At 45.6% G+C, this 26,727-nt stretch overlaps 9 protein-coding genes across 9 annotated transcripts; 4 read left to right on the forward strand and 5 right to left on the reverse strand.

Moving 5' to 3' along the window:
- Positions 1-387: 387 nt before the first annotated feature.
- N7479_009760 (NEDD4 family E3 ubiquitin-protein ligase) lies at positions 388-3,465 on the forward strand (the record flags this gene model as incomplete). The annotated part of the gene is made up of 10 exons (XM_057257453.1): positions 388-407; positions 477-499; positions 585-623; positions 689-794; positions 864-997; positions 1,061-2,312; positions 2,365-2,658; positions 2,714-2,851; positions 2,908-3,303; positions 3,366-3,465. The coding sequence occupies 10 exons, from the start codon at positions 388-390 to the stop codon at positions 3,463-3,465; spliced, it is 2,502 nt and encodes an 833-aa protein (XP_057104911.1).
- Positions 3,466-5,603: 2,138 nt separating this feature from the next.
- Positions 5,604-6,309, reverse strand: N7479_009761 (uncharacterized protein; the record flags this gene model as incomplete). Its single annotated transcript, XM_057257454.1, has 3 exons — positions 5,604-5,910; positions 5,979-6,125; positions 6,194-6,309. The coding sequence occupies 3 exons, from the start codon at positions 6,307-6,309 to the stop codon at positions 5,604-5,606; spliced, it is 570 nt and encodes a 189-aa protein (XP_057104912.1).
- A 1,602-nt stretch (positions 6,310-7,911) lies between these two features.
- N7479_009762 (uncharacterized protein) lies at positions 7,912-8,367 on the reverse strand (the record flags this gene model as incomplete). The annotated part of the gene is made up of 1 exon (XM_057257455.1): positions 7,912-8,367. The coding sequence occupies one exon, from the start codon at positions 8,365-8,367 to the stop codon at positions 7,912-7,914; it is 456 nt and encodes a 151-aa protein (XP_057104913.1).
- Positions 8,368-10,253: 1,886 nt separating this feature from the next.
- N7479_009763 (glutamate--cysteine ligase) lies at positions 10,254-12,371 on the forward strand (the record flags this gene model as incomplete). The annotated part of the gene is made up of 7 exons (XM_057257456.1): positions 10,254-10,264; positions 10,318-10,390; positions 10,469-10,507; positions 10,561-10,673; positions 10,722-10,832; positions 10,880-11,396; positions 11,454-12,371. 7 exons carry the CDS (start codon positions 10,254-10,256, stop codon positions 12,369-12,371), a joined length of 1,782 nt encoding a protein of 593 aa, XP_057104914.1.
- A 1,465-nt stretch (positions 12,372-13,836) lies between these two features.
- N7479_009764 (MFS transporter) lies at positions 13,837-15,327 on the reverse strand (the record flags this gene model as incomplete). Its single annotated transcript, XM_057257457.1, has 1 exon — positions 13,837-15,327. The coding sequence occupies one exon, from the start codon at positions 15,325-15,327 to the stop codon at positions 13,837-13,839; it is 1,491 nt and encodes a 496-aa protein (XP_057104915.1).
- A 615-nt stretch (positions 15,328-15,942) lies between these two features.
- N7479_009765 (FAD-dependent oxidoreductase) lies at positions 15,943-17,173 on the forward strand (the record flags this gene model as incomplete). The annotated part of the gene is made up of 4 exons (XM_057257458.1): positions 15,943-15,971; positions 16,024-16,764; positions 16,815-17,056; positions 17,139-17,173. The coding sequence occupies 4 exons, from the start codon at positions 15,943-15,945 to the stop codon at positions 17,171-17,173; spliced, it is 1,047 nt and encodes a 348-aa protein (XP_057104916.1).
- An 806-nt stretch (positions 17,174-17,979) lies between these two features.
- On the forward strand, positions 17,980-18,445 carry N7479_009766 (uncharacterized protein; the record flags this gene model as incomplete). Its single annotated transcript, XM_057257459.1, has 4 exons — positions 17,980-18,225; positions 18,291-18,293; positions 18,363-18,365; positions 18,419-18,445. The coding sequence occupies 4 exons, from the start codon at positions 17,980-17,982 to the stop codon at positions 18,443-18,445; spliced, it is 279 nt and encodes a 92-aa protein (XP_057104917.1).
- A 3,521-nt stretch (positions 18,446-21,966) lies between these two features.
- Positions 21,967-23,563, reverse strand: N7479_009767 (glycoside hydrolase family 76 protein; the record flags this gene model as incomplete). The annotated part of the gene is made up of 4 exons (XM_057257460.1): positions 21,967-22,530; positions 22,615-23,064; positions 23,132-23,379; positions 23,464-23,563. The coding sequence occupies 4 exons, from the start codon at positions 23,561-23,563 to the stop codon at positions 21,967-21,969; spliced, it is 1,362 nt and encodes a 453-aa protein (XP_057104918.1).
- A 1,352-nt stretch (positions 23,564-24,915) lies between these two features.
- N7479_009768 (metallophosphoesterase family protein) lies at positions 24,916-26,376 on the reverse strand (the record flags this gene model as incomplete). Its single annotated transcript, XM_057257461.1, has 4 exons — positions 24,916-25,276; positions 25,374-25,657; positions 25,757-26,211; positions 26,262-26,376. 4 exons carry the CDS (start codon positions 26,374-26,376, stop codon positions 24,916-24,918), a joined length of 1,215 nt encoding a protein of 404 aa, XP_057104919.1.
- Between the last annotated feature and the right edge of the window lie 351 nt (positions 26,377-26,727).

A 26,727-nucleotide genomic window follows, 5' to 3' on the forward strand; every position in this document is an offset into this window, starting at 1 on the left:
GTATGACTAGGAAACTTGAAAAGAATTAATTCTATGAACAATAGTTAAATGTGTTATATGGCCATGTAAGTAAAATTTGAAAATATTATTCAAGTTATAAATCCCCCGTGCTCAGCCCCAGGAAGTACTGACCGGGTATCTCGTACATAGTGAATACGTTGTCTGAGTACCTGTGCCATACAAACCCCGGGCGCACCTAACGCCTAACCCTTCCTTTCTCTTCCTTCTCCTCTCTCAACACTACCCCCATCACCAACCTGCAAATCACCAACCTATCCACTCTTCCAGGCTTTTGACCCTGGGCGAACTCGGTTTGGTCCTTCTCCCCCTCGTGAATGTGCGCGCCCGCGCTGTTCTTTGGGCGTGATTGATCGGCGCTTGTAAATCATGGCGTCAAATCTCCCAGCGTAAGTTGGAACTCCTCTCTGGATCTATTCTGATCTGGATCTTCAGATCATCGCTGACATGAATTGCAGCCAGCCAAATCTCCGGGTCACGAGTAAGACTTATCATTCCTGTCGAATCATCGACATGAGCCTCTGCGGGGTTCCGCATCCGTATAAGACTGACATCTCTGGTTATAGTTATCGCGGCCGACGGCTTGTACAAACGCGATGTCTTCCGTACGTTGTCTCTTTGAGATCGGTCGATCGAGTGCTGCGGGGTTGAACTGACCACCTCTTTCTAGGATTCCCCGATCCATTCGCCGTGGCCACAGTTGGAGGAGAGCAAACGCATACAACTTCTGTGATCAAGAAGACTCTGAATCCCTACTGGAATGAGCCATTCGATTTGTACGTGATACACTCTCCGCTATCAGGGAAAATGTTGAAACCTCGTTAACCCTGGGCCAATCTTTACAGGAGAGTCAACGAAGACAGCATTCTTGCGATCCAGATCTTCGACCAGAAGAAATTCAAAAAGAAGGATCAAGGGTTCCTTGGAGTCATCAATGTTCGCATCGGCGATGTCATTGATTTGTCGATGGGCGGTGATGGTACGTCCGAAGAACGTCGATCGCGAGTCATAGGGACGTGGACTGACATGTGCCCCCCCACAGAAATGCTTACTCGGGACCTGAAAAAATCGAATGATAACCTTGTGGTCCACGGAAAATTGATCATCAACCTATCGTCAAACCTTGCCACCCCGCATCCGAACCAGAATGGACTCCAGCGCCAACAGGCCCAGACATCAACTTCCAGCGGTCTTGTGCCCCAGGTTGCAGCACCAACACCTCAAACACAGGCCGGACCGAGCAATGTCGATACCTCCCCTGCCCCCGTATCAAGTTCATCGTTGAGCCAGCGCACTCCGACCACTGGTCCACCGGCTGGTGCTCCTCCCCCGATCAATGGCGCCCCAACCAATCCCCCTGGACCCGGCGTCCCATCTCGTGCCAATCTCAGTTCTTTTGAGGACAGCCAGGGTCGACTCCCTGCCGGATACGAACGCCGTGAAGACAATTTGGGACGGACATATTATGTGGACCATAATACGCGCACCACAACCTGGTCTCGACCAGCGGCCAACTATAACGAGCATGCTCAGCGTTCGCAGCGCGAAGCCAACATGCAGCTTGAACGTCGCGCCCACCAGAGCCGAATGCTTCCCGAAGATCGAACTGGCGCCAATTCACCCAACCTGCCAGATCCTCAGCAGATACCGACACCACCCCCCGGGCCTAACGCAGGAACCTCTCTCGCAACTGGAGCCCCAACCGGATCCAACGCCGCCGCGATCTCCATGATGGCAACGGGAGCCACCACTGCAGGCACAGGGGAGCTTCCACCAGGCTGGGAACGACGAGTGACGCCCGAGGGACGGCCCTACTTCGTGGACCACAACACACGCACGACGACATGGGTCGATCCTCGCCGGCAGCAGTACATCCGCATGTATGGCCAGGGACAGACCACAGGTGGCGCAAATAATACCACCATTCAACAGCAGCCCGTATCCCAGTTGGGTCCTCTCCCCAGCGGCTGGGAGATGCGTCTCACCAACACTGCTCGAGTATATTTCGTTGACCACAACACGAAGACCACTACTTGGGATGATCCACGACTCCCGTCCTCTTTGGATCAGGGCGTGCCCCAGTATAAGCGTGACTTCCGGCGCAAGCTGATCTACTTCCGGTCTCAACCTGCGTTGCGCATTATGTCCGGACAGTGCCACGTTAAAGTCCGTCGTAATAACATCTTCGAGGATTCATACGCCGAGATCATGCGCCAGAGCGCATCCGATCTTAAGAAGCGTCTAATGATCAAGTTCGATGGTGAAGATGGTCTCGACTACGGTGGTCTTTCACGGTATGTTCCATTGTCCCTTTCTCTTTTCATCAAAGCTTGCTAACTCTCTCAGTGAATTCTTCTTCCTCCTCTCTCACGAAATGTTCAATCCCTTCTACTGTCTCTTCGAATACTCTGCCCACGATAATTATACCTTGCAGATTAATCCCCACTCGGGCGTGAACCCCGAGCATCTCAATTACTTCAAGTTCATCGGCCGAGTGGTTGGTCTGGCTATCTTCCACCGTCGTTTCCTGGATTCCTTCTTTATTGGAGCTTTCTACAAGATGATGTTGCGGAAGAAGGTCAGTCTTCAAGATATGGAAGGTGTGGATGAGGATCTGCACCGCAATTTGGCATGGACACTGTAAGTTTGATACGTACAGTCTCATTTTGAGGAATTATCACTAACACCGTGGCAGGGATAATGACATTGACGGAATTGTGGAACTCACGTTTTCGGTTGACGATGAGAAGTTTGGCGAGCGTCGCACTATTGATTTGATACCCGGTGGACGGGATATTCCCGTCACCAACGAGAACAAGCCTCAGTACATTGAGTGAGTAGAACCAGCTGAACCTCCAGCTCGATGAAACCCCGCTAACCGCATTGCAGGTTGGTTACGGAATGGAAGATCATGAAGCGAGTTGAGGAGCAGTTCGATGCTTTCATGTCTGGCTTCAACGAGCTTATCCCTCCTGATCTCGTCAACGTCTTCGACGAGCGCGAACTCGAGTTGCTCATCGGTGGTATCGCCGATATCGATGTGGAAGATTGGAAGAAGCACACCGACTATCGCGGTTACCAGGAGCAGGACGAGGTTATCCAGAACTTCTGGAAGATCGTTCGCACCTGGGATGCTGAGCAGAAGTCTCGTCTTCTTCAGTTCACTACTGGTACCTCGCGTATCCCTGTTAACGGATTCAAGGATCTGCAGGGTTCTGATGGTCCCAGACGGTTTACCATTGAGAAGTCTGGCGATCCTTCTGCGCTGCCTAAGTCGCATACTTGGTATGTATTCGACGCTGATTCTTGTATCTGGCTTATCATAGCTAACCTCGTTTTCCCCACAGCTTCAACCGTCTTGATCTCCCTCCTTACAAGACGCACGATGCCCTCGAGCACAAAATGTCTATCGCGGTGGAGGAAACGCTTGGCTTTGGACAGGAATAGAGAGTCTGTTGCTGTTACCTCTACTCTGCCTCTACTGTACCTGGATCTCTCTACCTCTTCCCCTCTTGCAGCGCGCAATGCAGGATTTATTCCCTCTCCTGTTCTGGATTCTTGGTCTTGTTCTTTGTTAAATGTAACCCACTACTCACGAACCCGTCGTTTTTTTACAAGCCAACCAAACCAACTTTCAATTTCTCATTCTCTGACTGGATTAGCATAGGATCTAGGGCTGGAACATCAAGGAGGCTAAGTCCATTTCTGTTTCTCTTCTTTTCCGACTGTCCTTTTTGTCGTTTGCCTTCTCCTCTTGGGGAGAGAACCCAATCGCATCTTTCATTTTCCGTCTTGCTTGCATCTTCCTCAACCTGGCTATACATACCCATCTTGGCTCTCCCCACACTCGTTCTGTATTCAGTATCCTACGTAGCGAAGAAAAGAAATCATCAGACTTCATCCAAGCAACTCTTTCGATAGTACGTAGTGATAGTTTTGGGTCATCTGTTATGACATTACTTTATTTCAATTTATGTTATCTGGTCATATATTGCTCATGTTACAATCGATGATCTATGTATCAGTCTCGTATGGACGTAGGCTGTAGAGTTAATGTCGCAAGATCAGTTATTATAATGGGGATTAAAAGAGCCTAACTCGAACCCAATATATGGATCAAATATGGAATAGTATCAAACTGAAATAAATTCTCCCAAAAAGCGCACCATATAAATCCTGATGCTTAACATGCTAGATTACCAATTAAAATACTTTCTTAACCGGGGAGTGCACTTTCGTGCACTCTAGCGCTTTCTGTTGATCCATATGCATTACCTTTTAGTCTTCTCTTATAGTCCGACCTAATCCAACTTCCCAAGATTCGCCCTTTTGCTATGCGAGATATATTGAACCGCATAGTCCTAATCTTACCAGCGCTTGTTGAGGTCCCAAGAGATAAATTTTTGGTGATGGGTGGGTACTAGGGGAGCATTCGTAGTGGTTTTCATCATAATCACGAGTCAAAGGTCGTTTTAGATATTTTAAGCTGTTTTTACTCTGTATTCCCAGATCATAACCTCTGAAAACAGACCCGTCTGGAATAATTCAAGAGTCAAGGGATACGGGTAGCCGTTCAGACCAACTTCCAAATTCCGCAAAGGGCGAATTTGCCAGGTTTGGAGAATCCACGGCATCTGGAAAATCCATCTGCGGTAGGAAATAGCTTGTAACGGGTTGTGAAGTTGTACCAGAGCGGCGACCCCGAAATCAGAAACTTGCTCACTTGTCATAGGAAACTTCCTATTCTCCTGAAGGGAGTAGTATATCCTCTCGATTGTTCGAAAATAATTTTTCACTTCCTGAAGTAGCCTAAGAGCTCTCAAGGGTAAATCCTCCAGCCTGGTTAAACCATATGGCTCTATGAGATGGATGCACATAGGTATGTACCCAGTAGCCTTAGAGCAAAGATGAGATTGAAAAAGTCAACATATGGGGCAATAGGCATGTAGATCCTTTATTGGCCGGCAGTCTAGATATTCTTCCAAGTTGGTATAAGATTCACCATTATGATTTTCCATACGGAAAGCTGGACAGCATGGATCCTAGCGGTATACTACTCTGCAGTAGCATACCGTTAGTGTAGAGTCGTCTGCCCCTAGGTTTCATGCTGTCTAGCTTTCCATCTTTTCTTTTTGTCTCATGAGTTACCGTTCGTTTTGCGCCGTCTACATTGCTTTTTATTCTGTACATACATATTAAGAGCCCTTATTATAATACTAACAACGTTAGAATCTCTATTTAAATTTTATTTAATCACCGCAGTTGGGTGCTATGCTCGCGAGCATTCTTATATCAGCAGGATCCAGTTTCAAAATCAGACATATCCTAGAGAGCGATGCCCCCAATGGCTTTTGGTTCAGGTGGATTACCTAGCTCTTACAGGATACCCCAAGTACAGGATTTGCCCCTATCCCAAAATGGAAATCAGAATATCTTCATGAATTTGAATGGAACAATACACTACAGATTGAGATCCCTATGGCTCGAGGCCGTCGATGATATAGCAACGTATGCGCATAGACACACACACAGACACCCACCCCCCCCCTCTCTCTCTCTCTCTCTTGCCGCCAGATCATCGGCAATTAAACATTCACGCTAGCAGCGAGAAGCGACAATCCAACAAGCAGGAAAAGCTGGACGCCGTTTGCTCCAACACTGCCTTCCTGGTCTCCAGAATTTGTAGAAACACTCGCAGATGCACTCGCAGATGCACTAGTCGTCTCAGCCGGTCCATCGCAGTGCCAGTGGTCATTATGCGGCTCGCAGCCAACAGACTCGGTAGGACTAGGCATTGTGGGAGAAGCATGAGTAATGGTGGTGCTCACTTCGACTTTGTTTGCTGTTGATGTAACTGAGGAGGCAGCTGATGAAGCTGGGCCGTCACAGTGCCTGTATAGAAAGAGGGTTACTAAGCAGCTTCGAGTAATAGACACAACATACGGTAGGGTAGAACGTACCAATGGTCTCCATGTGGCTCGCAGCCAACAGACTCGGTAGGACTAGGTAGTGTGGGAGAAGTATGAATAGTAGTTGCGCCTACTTCTATCTCGTTTGCCGTGGATGTAACCGAGAAGACAGCTGATGAGGCTGGGCCGTCACAGTGCCTGTATAGAAAGAGTTTTATTAGATGGCTTCGAGTAATAGACACAAAATACGACGGGATAGAATGTACCAATGGTCTCCGTGTGGCTCACAGCCCATTGAAGCAGTAGGAGATGGACCTGGATCTTGAGCCAGGACCCCGGACACTGAAGTCATGACTGCAATGGAATAGATAGAGAATCTCATTTTGGTGGGACAATTTCAGGACTGTTCAGAGTGAAATCCTGGCAAATACTTTCAAATTGGGAATCAGCCGCACAGGGTACCTGACTTTATACCTGCTACTCCGCTGAAATATGTACTAGTGTTTTCGAGGCCAAGGAAAGAGGAAGTCTTGGTGCCCCAAAGGTTCTCACCTTGGCGGTAGGTGATATTTCTCTCATTGTAAGTAAATTATGTATTAGCCTTCAACTAGATGGTCATGTGTGGGTTCAAATATTTTATAATGAGCGCTGTGTTTTTTCTTGGATATAATTTGGCTATATCAGACCAATGTCCAACTTAGACCAACTAGTCCCTGCCGATCCCAACTTACCACTGCTGATGCTTTATTGTCCGAGCGACCACCATTCTCTCGCTATGTAAACTCCAAGCCTAGGAGAAAAAGAAATTTCCTCTGCGGCTAAATTAGGTGGGCTGTATACGAGATTTTGGGTTGGCTCAGCAAAGGTACAGGCCCGTAGCCCTATCCCCGTCTCATGTCTCCCGTTCATGAACCACAAACTGAAATTCAGATTACTGTACTCCAGTACTAAGCAGATAATTTGCTCCAATCTTAATATAAGCAAGTTAAAGAATGGATTTCCTATTGTGGCACTTAACAACCTCCCAATATTGTGCCTGATATGCATTCTTATTCAAGCCCCGCTCATTTCGATCATATGCCACCTCCAACCCTCGCACTCACAATTCAGGCAATCATGCCTCGATGTCGGCATCACGGCACTTTTTAATCCTGAATTTGTTGGTATTACTGTTAATTTTTACGGGAACCGACTCCTCTATGCTCCAGGACATCCTGTATTTGCTGAGCTTGCAGCCAAGCTTAATATCAAGCCACCGATCAGAGTCCCATGAGTGACTTTGGATCCCGAAAATAGTTTATTTCTGAAACTAGCAAACGCTTCAGTAGCAGCAAACTTCTTCGAGGGCCCTCTCTGTCTTTACATCTGAACTCTGAGGAAGTGACTGACTTCCTCAACACCAAGGCTTCTACAGAGGAAGTAATGCACATAGTGTGTGAAACGGCCGAAAGCCTTTGATTTCTCAATTCTCGGTTGATATTAAAGCAAAAGAGTCCCAAGGGAAATAAAGATAACCACAATAGCCACAATGGCGGCTATGATAATAATAACAACTCAAGTTTTTAACCTCAAAACTTGGTTTGGACCCAGTCAAGCAGTCCCTTCACGCCTTTATTTTCAATCTGATCGTAGCTCGGCGGCGCATCAATCATGTCAAACGGATCCTCCCTGCTATCACCAACAAGGCCCCAAATCGAAACTTGGCGGTATCTGGTTATACGGTAGCCCCGCTCCTGGACAGTGTTCTTGAATTGTTTCTTCAATAATTTCTTATCGGTGGGAGAAACTTCAAAACCCCTCGCTCTCCGACAACACGCACATTCGAGTGTACAGTGTCCAATACCAAGACTCCGGGATGGAAGCATTAAACGGTTAATACAGCAGCCACATCCACGAGCGCAGCATCGTTGTCGACCGGCACATTCCTCGACGAGCATACGATGCATATACCACTGGGGATGTGATCGCCAAAGGTTAAAGCCTCTCAATTGAAGATCTTCCAGATCGGAACGACAGTACCACCACCTCTGAACAAGAGCCAATATTTCGTGTTTAAGACACGGAATCTTTCTTGAGCATTGGTTCCCGGCGCAGCAGTTCCTTCTTTGATGGATATCTCTTCTTGAACAACTTCTCGGAGGTTTTCTTCTGTGTCAAGAAGTTCGTACGAGACTTCAGGATGTACGGCATTTTTGCTCCATGTCAGGTATCGATATCGCTGGAGAGCGTTGATATTTCCATCTCTTTCTAGCTTCATTTCAATTTCAGTCTTTTCGCCACCTAGCACCATATCCGTCCGTTTGTGAGGTGTTGCATGTTTAGTAGGCGAGCCTCGGTGGAGTGAAAATGATGACTTCTCGTCGCCCATCACCATGTCCATCAGGTTGTGATGTGTTGCCTGCTTAGTAGGTGAAATCCGATAGAGTGAAGAGGATGGCATGATGAGTGTTTGGTGTTTAATGTTTGGTGTCTGGTATTTGATATTTGATATTTGTATTTGATATTTGTATTTGATGCTTGAGATATCTGATTTACGGAGTGGTAAGGAGTTTGTGGAGGGGTTTCATTTTACAAGATGATGGTGACTTGAACCTCCGACGCCTGATTTGGACAAAGTAGAAACTTAGACTCGACTCTACGTAAGATCCTAAAGCTTTAGTTCTAAACTCATTGTTGGTTTGCGTATGGACAGTTTTGGTTGTCGGAATTGGAGAATTAAAAAGGATGAAAAACTATATCGCATCAGTAAACCCTGTGGATAACTGCCAAAGTCCTCTCAAGGTCCTTGATGCCAAGAAAATAGATGCCTGGCCATGGTGCAACAGCATTGATGGATTTATGGAACAGAATATTACAACAGCATGGACCTCGGGATGACTCAATTGGTTCTCGGATGGAATGAAAGCCGCCATACGTCAACCGGTCCCTTTTCAAGTCAATTATCGCGGCAAACTAGGCCCGGGGTAGGAGTACACCGAGAGCGCTGTATACCAGTTGCACGATTAGCAAGTGTATCAGATCTCTAATCCCGATAGACCTGGAAAACGCGGTCCCTAATAGAGAGGCAGAACAATTAGTAACGATTTTATATAGAATTTTATTTTATACAATTGTGATAGAATGTGAAGTATACACATAGTATATATATCTCACTAGTACCACTACTGCTGTAAAAACTACTACAAAAATTACTACAAAAAATTACTTTTTTTAATAGACAACATAGTTAGTCACAGCCTCGATTTTCTCAACCCTCCAAATAGCTTTTGGGGACATAGGACTATGTATGTAGGTCAAAGAAAGTCTTGATTTTGTAGTATTAACTTTAGTAATAGTTATCAAGAATGAGCTTTTATATACGATATTTATGTTGTGCCTCTGGATGTGCTCCTTACTCTTTTATATCATATTTAAAATTAATTTTTGTGCTATATCAGTTAAAAAGACTGGATTGAATCAGTATTCTTTTATTTTTTTGAAGCTATTTTGACAGTTGAGAAAAATCGATGTTATGCTCATGTACCTTTTGTATGGAGTTTATATACAAAAGGTATCTAATCCTTACAACTTACTATCCGGTGCAGGCCACCAGAAATCAGTAATTGGTGGGCTTCGCACGATTGCTATACAGCAACGAGCAATGAGGTTCAGATAAAAGCATGGAGGCTGCTGTATATAGAAGATTACGCGATCCTATACCTGATATTTGGGAGGCTTGCAAACCGAAGTAACACAGAGACGCTTGCTGACGATACTAAATGCATTATATTATCTGAAAAATCGTAGATTTTCCATGTGAGACGTGAAATCTAGTATTTTCTACTAGTGATGTTGCGGTACCTCATTCTTTCCCCCTCTCGGCATTATGTAACCCCGCTAGTTTACGAGCTCCAAGTTCTATATGTCCCACCCACCAGGATGAATATCATTATATCTTCATCTTTCAATTGGCGGGCTTCGATAATTCAATTATTAGCTTGAATAAAAAAATACAGGTTCCCCCCCTGCATCCTTACAACGTGCCGCGTCATATGACGTCGTCATATCAAGGTTAGGGCTGAGAACATGACTCTGCCAAGCGTGTTTTCCTGGGCGTGAAGTGTATGTATATTGAAAAGAAACAAGCTAAGAGAATTCTGCGGACTGAAACAGACGATCGCCAATAGCCTGTAGATCGGCGCAGAGACCCTTGAAAATGACGTCGCGGTCAACATGGAAATTTGAGTAGTTATAAGTACGTTTAGATCTCTGGTATATCGTATCTAGTTACCGCAGTATCCAATCTTTACTATCAAAATCCATAGCTGATTCGAAATCATATCAAATATGGGGTTACCGTATGTACATTTACTCATAATTCCACGCAACGGCGATATCTAACCGTACACAGCGTGGATGGACCGTCAATAGGCTGGCCAGAGACTGAACAGGCTGCACCAAATATTCAGCGATGGGCAACTGAGGTTTGTTTTGCTTCTTAATTGCCGTTGGTTCGTTGCTGACGGGCATGGTAGCAATTGCTTTGCCTTTGGCATAAACAGCGGCATCGTAATGACAATATCGCTTCGTGGGGTGATGAGGTGTGTATCAATCTAGAGTTTGAAAAAAAAGAATGAGCTAATCCATTGCAAAGATCGAATACAACCTAGTTGATTTGAACTCAAGTTCTGAGCGGGCGACATTGCTACTAGATCAGGAGAAGGTAATCCGCCAATGGCAAGAAAGTCCGGCCAGCAAAGAAGAACCGTCAGTATATCACCATCACTAAGGTAACTTCATCTAACTCTTAAGTAGGATTGTTCTCCAATGGGAATGGGCCAAGTATGTGGTTGAGACAACTCCCGCAAAACCATACACGGGGAGCATCGAGGATCTCCTGAGCGTCCAGCAAAATATGAAGAGAAGGTAAGTAATTCTCAATTATTGGAGAACAATATAATAACCTTCATCAGACGACAAGTCATCAATCGCATACTTTCACCAAACCAGCATACCATGTCACTATCCTTCTTTCCTCGGGCTGGAGTGGATGGTCAATGGACAACTCCCCAAGGTCGAACCCAGACAAATCACTCCGTATGCTCTCTTCCGCGATATAGAATCGTCCCAGAGAATATCCTCAGCCGAAGACACAGTAACAAGAAAACACATTACCCAATCTATCAAGACACCGAGACATCGAATTCATTCCACGATATCTTACCCTCAGGAGAGAAAGTCAGAAACCACCTCTGCTTAGATGACCTTGAGACCGGAATCGGCTGCTGCAGCCTCCAAACAACCTTCCAAGCACAAAATGAATCAGAAGCCCGTTGGCTACACGACCAGCTAATACCTCTCGCGCCAATATTCCTCGCTATGACCGCCGCAGTCCCAATCTGGAAGGGATACCTCGTTGACACGGATATCCGGTGGCAGCGATTTGGAGATTTAGTAGACGACCGTCGACCAGAAGAGATGGAAACTATCGTATGTTGAACTGTCAACCCTCACAACAAAAGCAATCTCACTAACGAACCTTCACAGCCCCCACGCTGGACCTGGAACCGCACATACCTCTCCGAAGAAAAGCCCCCGGGTCTCGAGAGCGATTCACCACTGCAACCAATGAATCAAGAAATCAAACAACGTTTGCTGGACGGCGTCATGGACGATTCCCTAGCAACACACTTCGCCTCCATCCTCTCGCGCGACCCGCTCGTGCTAACAGAAGAAGACACAAACAACCTCAATGCCTCAAACACGAAACTGTTCGAGCTCCTCCAAAGCTTTGTCTGGCACGCAGTCCGCTTTAAGCTCCCAATTACAGACACAGGCCCAGGGTGGTGTGTTGAGTTCCGCACAATGGAGTCCCAGCTCACGGATAAGGCGAATGCGGCGTTTGCCATCTTCGCATATCTGCTCTCCAGAGCTATAGTCACTATGCATCTGAATTTCTATATCCCCATTGACAAGGTTGGCGAGTCGATGGGTTTTGCAAAGGAGCGGAAAGCTGTTTGTGGCGGGAAGATGTGGTTCCGGAGGCTTGGATGGTTGGGGTGTTCGAACTTGGTTGAGGGACAAATATCGCTGTGTAAGGATAAGGCCCCTGATCTGTTGGGTGAGGAGAAGGAGGGGAATGGGAACAAGAAAGAGGAAATTGCGCTTATGTCTGCTGATGAGATCTTCAATGGGGAGTCTGATCCAAATGGGTTCCCTGGGTTGGTTGCTATTGTGCGGTACTACCTGAATCAGAGCAAGATGGCGGCGACAGAGCAGGAGAAGATTGCTCCGTATTTAGAGTTGATTAGTGATCGAGCCAGTGGTGAGAATCCTACACCGGCGACTTGGATGAGGGAGTTTGTGCGCTCGCATGAGGATTATCAGCAGGATAGTTATGTTGGTGAAAGGGTTTGCTATGATATGATGAGAGAGATTGTGCGGATGAATGAGAATGGAGAATGAGGACATATGAAATCTTTGTTATAATTCATGATTTATTCTATAGTGAATATCAAGCGATTTATTTAATTTGATATGCAAAATTGCTCACAGCTCTCAGTCTCTCTCAATACTTCCATAGGATGAAAGAAATAGGACATCTAATAACCAATTCCAATAATACCAATACGATGTTCCCCTATACATAGCCAAGTCTCACATACATCACCGGGCTGGATAATGGGAACCCAAAGGCTATGAATCCTCGCACAACATCAACACCCCCATTGACACTAGCAGCATAGACAGGGAATGCACTTAGTAGATACTGGCTGCAACACTGGAAGATATAGTTGCCCCCATGAACCGGAGTGCAATACCGATATCTAGCACAATCCAATGAGTCTGGTACTCTACACTCCAGCCGTAAATTACCAATCCAACAGGAACCAGTAGCGAAGCAGGAACCATAATTGGCAGTCGGAACTCAGGCTTCCTCACGCCATTATACTCCCAGTGCTAGCCGCCCGAGACTGACCAGAGCGACTGGTAGTCCGCGCTCATCTTTACGAAACACATCACCCACTATACTTGCACCAACCTGGTAGGTTGTTAGGCTTGGACTAAGCTTGTCTATTGAAAGATTAATTAAAACTCACAGGTAGTGACTGCTGGTGCTGTGGTGGGTGATGATAAGGGCATGTGGGTCCATTTTCGCGTTGGAGCCAGTCTTGGGATGATCTAACCGTCGAAATCTACCACCGTTACTTTCTCGGATATCGGCATTGTGGCTTTTGGCGTTACGACGTTGGCGTATAAGAGGCGCCGAGTAGATTGGTAGGGCTGATACAGAATGGATTCCCGAATTGAAGTGAATGCATAGCAGGGAATTTGTAGCGATAGTACTGTCATCAGGCTAGATTCCTTGCCCCTGCATTCTGGAAGAAAGACATTGTTTAGCATTCTGTAGGTCATGATCGACGATGATCAACATGGGTGACGAGGATCTATCTAACAAAAGAGCCGTCAGCTCAGGTCATGAGGTCCCTGCTTCAAGGGGTCTAGGTAATTGTGAATGATATCCGATAGGTCGGCTCTATCAGTAAGGATATGAAATTATAATGTCGATTTTTCTCTGCACCTCTGATAGACACTTACAAACGGAGGAATTAGCTGGTAGTATTAGAGGGGAGTGCTGAGTGTATGATGCAGAAAGAAAATTCAATTTTGGCTAGATGATAGGCTTGAACCATTCCCGAGAAGTAAAAGTTGAAAAATGAAATATATTCAGTCACTCAAATATGGCTGGGCACACTCTTTCTTATTGACATAGACCCATGTAATGTGCAGCAATTGTACTTACCACATGAAACGAATCCCAGATAAAATTGTAAAATTTGTGCAGCATCGCCCAATGTAGCTCTCTTCCAAAAAAAAGAGCTCTTGAACAATCTTGATTGTGCTGTGAATTCAGCTAATCGGAACATCATCACCTGGTTTGGCTGTTCCGGCGCTTGCCGATGACCTTGGGCTCTGGGAGAAATTTTGTTGTAACCGATAAGCCCGAAGCAAGCACAAGCATGAGTATCCAGATGGCATGGCCTCCAGCCAGCTGTGTCCTCGCCCCCATGGCGAAGAGGCTAGTGAAGAGAGCCGGGCAGAACGCTCTCAGAGTACTAGTACCAGTCAGCGCCAGCGCATTCAGCGTGCCCAGTACCCTCGGCGAGGGTGCGACGTCGTTCAGGGCGAGCTGAATCGCCGTGTAGCTCATGCTGACTCCACAGCCAATGGCCAGCCCAGTCGGCAAGAGAATCCAAAAGGCTTTAACGGATCCATCTGTGCCCATGCGAAGAAGTACATTGCCAAGAGGGCAACATAGGAAGAATAATGGAAAGATAAAAGCGCAGAGGCGGATCACTCCATTCGACCCTATCCTCTTCTGCAAAGGGGGAAACACTAGGAGGAGCCATGTAGCCTGTGCGGCACCATTTAGACCCATCATCAACGAAATTTGCAGAGTCGTGAAACTATACCCCCCGAGATGTACGGGAGTGAACCAAAAGACTGGAATAATGGCCGTGTACGCAAAGGCAAGGATCATGATATGCCCGTACGCGTATAGGACCATACCAACCCCTGGTGATCTGAGAAGCTGCCATGTCGATAGGTCACCATTCTGGGCTGGCGCATCATATGCCACCTCTTCGCCATCATGATCCACCACAACCGGCTCCTTCTTCAACGTCTCTTCGACAAACAAGGCGCTAGACACGGCAGCGGTGGCTCCCACCAATGCGACTACTAAGCTCGAGAGCGCGTAGGGATATTTTTCGAAGAAGCCGATACCCCCGAAAATACCAGGGTATTGTTGTACCGGGTTAGCAAGTGCACCGCCCAATAAAGGCCCTACGAAGATGCCTAGGTTCCCGCTAAAGGCGAACCAGCTGAACGCCCGGGCCTGGGTACTGGGTGTGCTGTGCTCGGCTATCATCGTGCGGATGGTGACAATGGTCCCAGCAAAGACTCCAGCAAGACACCTAAACATGACCATCTGTGGTATGGTCTTGGCCAGGCCAAAGAGGCCTGTCGCCACAGTCACACCGAACAAGGAGAAGACCAAGACCGGCCTACGGCCCATACGATCGGCTGCTAGGCCCCATAATATCATAACAATGGCCTGCGTCAGGGAGAACATTGACTCGATGAGTCCGCTGTAGAAGCCGATATCCGAGTCTGGCACGTTCCCATTGTCCTGCACCATTTGACTGATATAGGGGAAGATGGAGAAAAAGGCCAGAGGCTCCACTGCACGGGCATAGCAAAGTAACAAAATCTGCAGCTTAGGCAGGGGCTTTTCCTGCGCCTCGTCGCTGCTGTCACCGGGTGAGTCTGACAAACTGTCAAGAGTGTCCGGTGTACCGACAGTATACTTGATCTTGGTGAACCCTAGGAGGGCTGTAGTCTCATCTACATCATCCATTTCCCCGCCGTCTACAGCGTCCGGCTGTCTTTCTGTCCGTCTAGTTACGACCGTATCTGGGCGTAGCTGTGGAGCAAAAAGGCAAAGCTTGAGTGGGTTTGGCAAGAAACATTAGTCCTCACCGCTTTTATGTGGGGTCAGGCTAAACGCAATTTCTCTGAGAAGTTACTACAACTACATATTGTAGAGAAGAGACTGAATCTACTGTCGCAATACTCCTCTTTGCGCTAATATGTCGTTAATTTATTTCCATCGTAATTTGTTTGAACTTTTTAAGCTACGTCGCACAGCTTCTGGGCCAAATCCACCCGAGTATCATTACACGGTTGATAACAGAACACCCCTGTTGATGTACGGAGTACACCAATGCAACAATGCCTAGGTAGTTTACGATATACATGTGTAATATCCAATCACTCGTGACCTTGATTTTATTATGAGTCAACAGCCACAATTCCCCAATATGGACTGTTCGGTGTGCCTTCTCGATGGCCCCCTGCCGGGAGGATTTAGATGACTCACTTGATGCTCAATTCGTTGAACAATTATAACTCAGGTTCAAATTAATAGCCCCCCATTATAGCCGGGAAGTACAGACAAGGAACAATCGTCAACATGGGTCAAGGCCATGTTATCATCGTCGGGTGAGAGCCAAGTCTACCCTCTTTGATCCGTCTATTAACAGCAATTCAACAGAGCTGGCGTTCTCGGTCTCAGCGCTGCAGTCAAAATATCCAAACACATGAGAGTCACCGTCATCGCGAGAGAGTTACCCGGAGACGTTGGCATTGACTACGCCTCCCCATGGGCAGGGGCACACTTCCGCCCCACCCCCGCAAAAACAGACGAGGAACGAATAGAACAGACCTACATGCGACAAACCTACCAAGAATTCGAGGAGATCGCGAGAAATTACCCGGAAGCAGGCGTGGATTTTATTCCTGCTGTTGAATATTTTGATACTGCTGACGCAGCCTCGTTCCTGGCAGAAGAAAATGGCTACACCACATGGCCCGACTTTCGTATTCTCGACCCTACGGAATACCCCTCTCAATATCCATCAATCCAACTAGGCGTTACCTACCGGAGCTGGGTCCTGAACTCGCCGGTTTATTTGAGGTGGTTACAGACGCGGGCAGAGGTGCAGGGGGCTCGCTTCATTCGAGCGAACTTGACAGAGCTGGGACAGGCTGTGTCTGTCTACCTGGAGAATAAGTCCCGGGACGACAGCGATAATATTTCGGCTGTTATCGATGCAAGTGGAAGGGGGTTTGATGATCCCGACTCTTTCCCCTCGCGGGGCCAGTTCATCATCGTCTCGAATCACTGTGGTAAAACTATCAGTCATCATTGGAGTGATGGTTCCTCTACCGTCATCATACCCCGGCCTCTCGGTGGTGGGACTGTTATAGGAGGCACGAAAGAGCCTAATAACTGGTGTGCTTTGAGTTAGTCCCTGGGGTTGGAGTGACGCTAACACTCGACAGGTCTGAGGATATCGACGATGCTTCAACTGAGGACATTCTCAAGAGGGTGAGAGATCTATGCCCTGAAATGGTCGACGAGCAGGCGGATAAATTGGCTTCGACAAATGGGTTTGATTTGAAACAAGTATACGTCGCTCGGCGTCCCATGAGACGTGGTGGACTCAGGTTTGTCTCGGAGCCATTGGCGATCCCTACTGGAGGCCTGTTTTCCTGGTCTCTTGTTACGGTGCTGACGCAAGTGGGTACAAAATCAGCTAGGGACTGGCAAACAAGCTTGAGGAGTTCTTTTCCCCCAAATACTATCAATGCTGATAGATCATCCAGGGGTCATTGCAACTGTCGTCATAGTCACCCACTAACACTCATTATACTCAGAAATTCAAAAAGAAAAAAATCCCTCAGTTGCTCTGGCACGAATGAAATTCCTGCAAGGCGCCACCACCGGGCATTTTCTAAGCTATGTTAGATCCTCTTAGTACTATTGCTTCTCTGGCCCAACATTAGACCATGTTTTACGATACTTTTCCTGTGGGCTGTCGCTTTTGTCCTTTCCAAAAGATAACTATCTCAAATTGGATATGGCGGCTTTGTTGCTTAATGATATCTGGAAGCTAGCAAGATATTTATCTTGGGCGAATTCCCAGAATCCGGGGTTCAACGTCCTGTATAACGGCCAAGTATGTAGAAGCTGAGTACGGAGTAGGATTGGTCAAATCGCTTTTTATTTCCATCTTAAATGGGTCAGGAATGTAGCCATTTATATCACCTGATAGTACTTCGATGGAATTATTAGCAGACGTTGGAATGCTCGTCCAGTATTAGGTTTTGAAGAATGCTTCAAGGGCGTCTATACTATGCTTATTTTTCAAGCATAGGGCTGAAAATGCCAGTTCTGGCATTTCAGTGTGAAGATACTCCTTAACGCTCAAATATGTGTAAGCCAAAGCCTGACGGCGTTTATCCAACGGTTCTATTCGCCTACCTTAGATATGAATACAAGCCACGCTAAGGGGTAAATTTTTATTGTTTTTATTGTACTATAGCAGACATGAATATTTAAAGGCAATGCATCCTCTTCAAATTAATCATATTTACAACTCATCGAAAACTTTACGACCTTCTCTTTGGTATTACTAACAAGTCACAGGTACCCTAACCCGCAGACATGCAGCCCATTTTCTTCTTTATTATGCTGTTCTTTGGCCTCACACTCGCCGCTCCGATTATAACGACCTCATACGATTTAAGTGATAAGAAATATGTTGTGCGCTCGGTGAGACCTATTGCTCCTATCACTGGGACGATTGTTTTGCCATATTTTGTTGCTAATGCAGATAAGGATGTGAATGAACTCGAGGATACAGAGGTAGTCGACACGCAGTCAAATACTTCTGACGACCCACAAAAGAGTGTGAGTGAACCGAATTCTGGATCATAATACTTTGAGATATGGAACTAACGGTCTTGGAATTATAGTTCGTGAGTTATAATTCGCCCTGTCTTCGAATGTCTACTCGAATAATGCTCTAACGAGACTGGTTTGAACAGTTGGTAAGTATTTATGGAAATGAAAGGTTCTGTTACATATGACTGACATTTACTAGGATGTGAGTCACAATCTAAAGCGATAATACAACTGCTATGTTAACATGAAGCTAATATTTGCACGAAATAGCAAGTAAGTTAACATTTACAAACTTGACTTGGTCCTTCACTGACAGAGCCGAATCGATAGTTGGTAAGTGCTAGTATCAGCATTTTTGGGCATATCTACTTTGACAGTGTACTTATGATTTATATGATCAACAGGGAGTGAGTACTTTCTTCAATGCCTGGTTGACATGAACATATAACTAACAACAGTTTCTCCTATAGGATGTGAGTCAATATGTTCAGCCTTGATGGAGTACTTCTGGTATACAGCACTGACCAAAATTACCAATAACAGCAAGTAAGGTGTCCTAGCAATCATTTTACATTTTCATAAGCTAACTACTCAGCTTGTGAGTTATTTTACCGCACAGAATCCAGAAAATTATTTTCGCGCATGGCTCACATATCTTTGATACGCAGGAGGTGAGAGTCTTTGAATCCGTTCTGAGCCTACAGAACTAACAGAGTACGGATCTAGAATGTGAGTACAGTACTGATTCAATATATTGCATACTGCATAGCACTACTGGGCTAGAACTAACAAAACTGCCATGGAAAGTTGGTAGGTCAACTCACAAAAGCAGAGACAAAAATCAACAGCCGCCCCATCACCAAAACGACGATCAAAAATTTGGTGAGTGAACCGCCCTCAGCTTGCAAATACTGGCTTAAAAATACTAATATATGTTCAATAGTTGGGAAAACTTCTTGGAAATTGAAGGATACGGTATGGACCCATGTCCTATCCTACAACCTTCCTACTAACAACGCATAACTAGGTTGATAGAATTTGCACAGCGTTTGGATTTTTTGGACGAACAAGAGTTGGTCTTGTGAGAAGGAAACATGCACTAGTTGAGATCTTCAATTTGTATTACATGGAAGCCTTGATTTGGGTTTTTGGCCCTAGTCCAGGGTTTTCCCCATATTGTGATGCGAATGCAAAGGCCGACCGTTTTGTCCATGCAAACTTTTTACTCAAACGTAATGATTCTCATATTTTGTAAATCCGGAGATACATTAGCAGCAAATTCAGTTCTAGGTTTCTTTTCCCGGGCATCGTAGAGAAAGACAGATATTATGGCGGTGGATCAATTATCGAGTCCGATGGATTATATAGCTATTGGCCATCAGCCTTATTAACGCAGCAGGTATCATTCGAGCAGAATACCATGGACATGGACCAGATCTCAAGTTCGAAAGCCTTAAATTTGTGACTTTCGCTCAGGGTCTCTAGTTGGTTGGTTAACCTCCATTCTATGAGTGTAAATTCTACATACTAGAAACCAACTATATAAACTAAATACTTCAACCTGTAATATTTCACGTCGTCAATATATTGAGTAGACTTACGAATATCAATATCAAAGGTCATTTGGCCAATAGGAAGCGCCCAAGTGAGATCAAGTGAAAAACTGTCTGAAATGGCCGAAATATATAAGGAAACAACCTCCAAAGGTTATGTATTCTTGTTCCACTTGAGCAGCATCTTTTGTCTATATTTGTTTGCCATATTTGCTTTCCTATAGGTCATGTGGCCAAATACACCTCTTGGGCACCTTTTATTTGACTGTTGCAAACTACATTCCATAATGCTGGCGCACCGCCCTATGACGGAGAATGATACAGGAACTAAAATAGAGAAAAATAACCGTATAATATTCAGAAAGTTATGTAGAAACTGGGTCGAGCTAGGCCTACACTAGGTTTTTTAGGGCCCTAGTTACTAGGTCTGGGTTAGGTCTAGTTATAAGCTTTCGACCTAGATTCATAGAGAGAGGTTTGAATCACACAAAGTTCCAAAGTAGAATAGCCTTGACCAAGTTAGGTTCAGCAAAATCAATATAAACTCTTCCCAGCCTTCCTTCACCCCTTCCGTGGATATTTTCGAGCAACCAGTCATGTAGCCTTGGGTTGATAACTTTCGCAAAGTCAATCGGTCTTCTGACACTTGTGATATTGCCCCAAAAGTTATGCAAGCTGAGATTCTCCAATTTATACAGAGACTGTTGTGAACAATGAATCTTATAGTACTCCTCTTGATTAGCTGGCGATGAAGTTCTCAAGGCCCATTCTAAACCCCTCTGGACATGTATCCAGTGAGTGTCAATGACGTCCATATCCCCTGGAAGCTCCGTGCGGGGCGTCTCGGGGCCTTTCAGCGGAAAGGCCCCTACACCGTTATCATTGAAAAGAACCATTTTTCCAATACATTCGCTCAGTCTAGGCTGCCGGTCGAGGACGAGACCCCTTGCCGAAAATTCTTTCCGAATCAGGTCATTGACTTGTCCCGGCGCATGGTCTTGGTCAGGTTGACGGTCGTCCCCCCAGTAGTCCCACTTGGCCCGGAACATGATGGTCTCGTTGGGGTGTTGATCCAGCCAATTAGACATGATGTGCAGCACGTCTCTCAGATTTCCTTGCAGGTTGACTCTTCCATGGCGGAGAACTAGGCCTTTGCCGATTCGCAGATCAATCGATCGCACGCCCATTTCCAGTTGTGCTCGTATAGTACTTGACTGACAATTGGCAACTTCCATCTTTTTCCAACACCAACCTTCGATATGGTCCGTTGTAGCGTGGCTGTTGTGGGTGGCTGGAACAGTCAAACTTGATAAATATATCTGGCTCTGGCGTTCGAGTCCAATATGCTCGCGCAACTGGGTCAGCCAGTTAGAGGGATCCACCTCACTAAGAATTAGAGCTGGCGTTAGAGATAAATCGGGGATTGACTACTCTGCGCGGGGAAGGAGGGTTGATTGTGCACTATGCTTACGGGATTGGTGCCATAGTGGATCATTAGCTGTTGGTAGTTAATTGTGAAATGAAATTTGGTAGTGAAGTCGAATAAAGCAAGTATAAATCGATTTTTTCAGGTGGACGGAGGTTGGGCTTTATATAGTGACAGACATCTGGTGTGAAGCAAGGTATGGCATAGTCAATGGATATGCATAACTCTACATAACTAGTAAAATATGACAGAATTCGACTTTCGAGCAATCCATGTACCTACGGGTGCGGACCTCGCTGACTAATTGTAAATATAGGTAGTTAGGTACAGGGCTTTTGTACCTATAGTATACCGGGTACTGGTGATCTTCTTTATTTTCGCTGTAGATAAGAATATTATCGACAAAGTTAAGTATGTATTTATCTATATATTCTCGAAGTATATCGTTTATAAATCTCTAGAAGGTGCCGTGATACAGGGATGTTAGACAGATCGATATAGTGATATGGCGTCGCTCATTCGGTACGCTCGAGAGCAGCATTCCTATCACGCATATTTTGTCTAGATACTTCATCGGAGGTCTTGCGTTGTAAAGCCGGCGTGTGTAGTCAAACATCGTTGACCTGTTGAAAATACATAGACCAGTATACTATTTCACCGTAGGAATGTAAAAATAATTTTGATATAGTATGTACAAACATAATCGAGTCACCAAAACTCCAATTCTCCTACAATGCCAATGAAAGAAACATGATATGTACCGCCAGATCAAGCACCGAGCATCATGAAAGCCATAGCCCCAGCCCAAGCAAAGACAAAGATCAATGTCAAAATACTAGCACCAGCCTTATCCCCAGTCGTGATAGGTTTCTCCTTGTCTTTCCCGTCCCCTTCACCCGCATTATCATCACTGGTGCTGTTTCCACCAGTCTTCGAAGTGACAGGCCCAAAGGTACCGGTGTCAAAGTTGATCATATTCGCAAGGAAGACATTAGTCGTGCTGATCTCTTGCTCCATGCCAGTCGTCCCGTCCCACTTGTGTTGATACCACATGATACCGCATGTGTTGTTGTTATTTCCCGTGCAGGACTCTGCAGCGGCTTGTGCAGAACTTGCAAGTTTAGGTTTTATTTGCTCTGCGGTGTCGGGGACTAGGAGCGCGGTGAATGCGAGCCATGATGAGGTGAGGCCCTTGAAGAGGATTTCGTTGAAATTACACTTGTGGATTGGTTCGCAGGTCGTGTCTTCCATGACGTCGCCGTTCGGGAAGAAGGTTTTCAGAGTTTTGCCGAGGAGACCGTCGACTGGGGTCTTCCATTTTTCGTCGCTTGTCTGTACGGGTTGAGTGTTAGTGTATGCAAATAGAAGAGTTGTGTCTGTAATAGAAAAATAGCGAAAATAGAGAGCTACACTTACCATATTATACATGTAGGCAGCACCCATTAGGTATGTGCCGTAGTTGTAGGACCACTGGTAGTTACCAGCGTCGGCGCAATTATTGCTCATTTCTGTCGAGTCGGCAACATTCCAGGTCTTGTTGTTCACCAGCGGCGAGGAAACAGACCAGTCCCAGATTTTCTCGGCCCAGTCTGTGTACTTGTCTTCATTCGTGTAGCGGGCGAGGCGCGCAGCAAGTTGGAACAGACCACCGTTTGATACGGCGTTCTTCATGGTGTATCCGTTCTGGTAAGGGAAGAGCTGCCAACGCAGACCACCACCACATTTTGTTGTATCCCATCGAGCAATCTGGGTGTTAAATACACCCTGTGCGAGCGAAAGCCACGAGAATTTGTCTGGGACATCAGGGAATTTCAGCTCGGCGGCCATCATGGCTGCGAGACCCCAGAACATTTGGTCGTCATTTCCCTAGAGATTAGGGAATATTTAGATAACTATACGTGACGGTGTTTTGCAATCGGTGTATTGGTCTCACCAGGTAGCTACTGTAGTTGCTGGGCATGTAATCACCCTTGTCGCCCGACTGCCACTGCATTCCTTCGCTCGTTAAAGAGTTATAGGTCGTGTCACCCGTAAAGTGCCAGTATTGAAGCAGTGCCAGGAAAAGAGCAGATCCTTCCCACCATTTTTCAGGGAAAGCGCCAGGGATTTGACCGGTTTCATTGCCGACATACCATCCCATCATGGAGTAAGCACTCGTACTTGCGGCATCTTTGATTGATTCTGTCCAAGGATAGCGAAGTCAGTCTTATGCGAATTTCCATTGGAAAATAAATTCAAAAATAAATTCTAGTAGCCATGTCGTACCTTCATCATTGATGTCCAATTCGATTGCAGAGGTTAACGTTGAGAAGAGAAGTATTGCGATGAGGCCATTAAGGATGGACCATGTTCCGGACAGTTGCATTTCGGACTTGGATCAATCATAGATAGTATATCGATCTTGACTGAGAAACGGTCGCGAGTTGATGTGGGAATTGGACGAGATCTTGCCTGTCAGAGGAAGGAACTTTGGGGGTTGGGGATGCGGCGCAATGATGTATGGGCAAAAGAGACCCCCAACCCAAGTTCAGAAACAAAAATAGTTTTCAGGGCCTTATCCACCTTTCTGTGGGGTTGGGAGAAATTGCATGCTTTTGCTGGGTTAATTTCGCAAAGACCCGACGATCAACCAGTAGAGCGATCATGTTCGCCACTGGCTGGGCCGAGTGCACTTTGTAGGACCGATTTTGTTTGTATGCGTATACTGTACAGTTGAACATGTTCATGGTTGGCTAGAATATTGAGTATTGGCCGGTCATATTATCATTGCTTTTTCATGGAACGAGTGGAAGTGACAGATGATGTCGAATAATGTCGAATAATATACCTATAGGCTAGGGCTTAGGGGTTCTCCACTATCTCGGTCACCACGCATATGCCAAGCGATGAAACGCGTGTAAGGAGGGCAAGACAAGCTATTCCACACAACTAACCAAGGAACTTGGACCTCCTTGGACTTCTTGAACCTCTTTAGACATTTAGATTCAATGATTTATGTACTTTGTATGGAGTATGTATATACCAATGTTTCATAGTCATGTATGATATTTCCCCCTTACGTCAGGTATACGATTAATAATTAACCTGACATAGTTAGTTATTTAATCTTCTTCTTTCCTAATACTCATATATATCATTCTCATTCTCTCATTCTCTCAAATCTCTCTCTTTTTCAAAAAGACCGCATTTGGTAAAACTTTGGAACTCCCCTGGACCAGAAAGAAGTGGGGCCAGGGGTCACTGACGTCAGAGGCGGGAAAGCCCTGTTCTTTTTTTGACGATCTCTTTGGAAAAAGGGCTGTGTTTCAAATCCATTGGAGAATACCAGGGGTTTTGATCTTTTGATTGTGCCTAGACCCATATTTAATGTACTTTGTACGACCTTGTCTCTTGAGGCTCACCAATCTTAACCGAGGTTTAGTGGTCATTTATGAAACCCCCGGGAAGACAGAGCCAAAACGGTTGGTTGCGCTACTTTGTACTGTCTTCGCCAGAGGCACTCCTTGAGCTACTTTGTAGAGCTATAATGATGACACACCCATTTTGAAAGAACAATGATTCGCCTTCTTAACATCCAAGGCAGGTACAATATGTTGCATTAAAGTACACAGCATCCGATAACAGCCATTTGGTCCTACATCGAGGCCAATACTTACAAAGTATACTCCATACTCCGTGATCCTTGCACACTTCCATAGACAGAATTGATCGAGTAATTTACCATAAGTGAACTCCAGATATAAGCCTATAAAATACAAATATCCACACAAAAATACCCAAGTATTGAGGAGAAAGCGAAAGACCACCATTTTGATCGCTGGCATTCCTCCTCTCAGCCAACCCATATCGATCATGGCCATACGTCGCATTGAGATGGACATCCCCTGAAATTGACCCATCTTCTATCCGAACCCAAGTCCGCATATCGTCCCCAAGCAACTTCTCATCCAACAAAATCTGTCTCCCACCACGTGCCCAATCGCCATACCCTCCATATCCCGTATGTCGACCGTAGCACATGTTTACACCATTTCCAGTGATATTGAGGCCAGAAAGCTTATTATCCCATTTGAAGCACCTGTCGAAAGAAGAAAAAAAAGGTATTAGCTCAATGAGATCTTTTGTGTTTTGACTTGAAACCGAGAACAGAATGTCTGGTATAGTTTGCTCCATACCAGTCATTGTCGTGATCATGGCCACTGAAAGTCGCCATCAGCCCCGTGGTATTCAATAGAGCGCTTATAAATTGGTAATCTTGAAATTGGTAGCCGGACTCGGTGTCGTAGCCTTGTTCCTGGACTCGTTCTCCGTTGATTCCTGGTTCGCTCGTTGGGTTAACGCCAGATTTCTGGAATGCGCGCATTGCATGGACTGGGATATGGACGAAGGCTAGAGATGGGATTGTTTGTCCGTAGGTAGATGTTAAGTTTTTATTGGTTTTTGTAAACCATTCAGTAACCTGTACCAAGTTAGTATGTGAAAACTAAACCTCAAATCCCGGGATCAAATATAAGAATATATGAGAATCTTTGGGGTTTATAAACGGCGTAGCACTTACGCTATCGTCTACCCAATTCTGTTTCGGGGTTGATTCGCCATCTTCATTCTTTTTCATGGCATAATGACCACCTTGACTGTCGAAAAACCATAGTATAAACGCGGGGGTATTATCATTCGAACCCTCATGCGGGAATATTGGCAGATAATAGTTCGTGATCCCAGAAGTGGACCCAAGCACTTGTTTCTGGGTTAAGCTGTTTTCATGTTTTGCCTCTAGACGAAACGTCTCTTCGGGGTCCAGATTAATCTCGCTGTCATGATTCCCATAAGTCGATGCCCATAGTAAACCACGATCGGCCAGTGGTGCAACAATTCGATCGACGTAGAGACTAGAATTGGACTTTTGTGTTGCCTCGCCAGAGATTAAGTCGCCATTAAGCACCACAAGTTGCACATTCTCCGAAGAAAGAACGGAGTTCATCACCCTTGTGGTGTTCTTGTCTGCTTCATCATCTTTGTGTATAGTTAGTATACCAGACAATGGTTAGAGTCTGTCATCATACCTTCGGCAAAATGCAAGTCGCTAAAAACCGAAATTTGGAATTTGCCATTCTCAGTAAATCGCAAGGTTTGGTCTCTATCACGGCGTTGATACACGGGCGGTCTGCGAATTGACATTGTCGTTATATACCCCGCAATATTATGCGTAATCGCGAAAGATCAACTGTACGGAGTAGAAAATGAAGAATACCGGTGGCTCTCAACGTATCGCCAGATTTCGCTTAATTTTCCAGCAACTTGTTGCAGATCTAACAAAAGTACTACAAGGATGGCTAGTTGTGGGTACCTGGTAAGATGTAACCTTACAGAAACGGCTCTGCCAGACCCCGGTAGGAGAGGAGAGTCGGATCCTGTGTGGTGTGAATTAAATCTTAAGAATGCGCCCTGGATGAACAGTCTATCATCTGGCCCTTGAGCCTATCATGCAGCCTGCTTATCGCACGTCATGTCCAAAGATGTTACTTTTAC

Source organism: Penicillium vulpinum, assembly GCF_028829585.1.
Source record: "Penicillium vulpinum strain IBT 29486 chromosome Unknown utg000004l_segment0_segment0, whole genome shotgun sequence".
NCBI classification, from domain to species: Eukaryota; Fungi; Ascomycota; class Eurotiomycetes; order Eurotiales; family Aspergillaceae; genus Penicillium; species Penicillium vulpinum.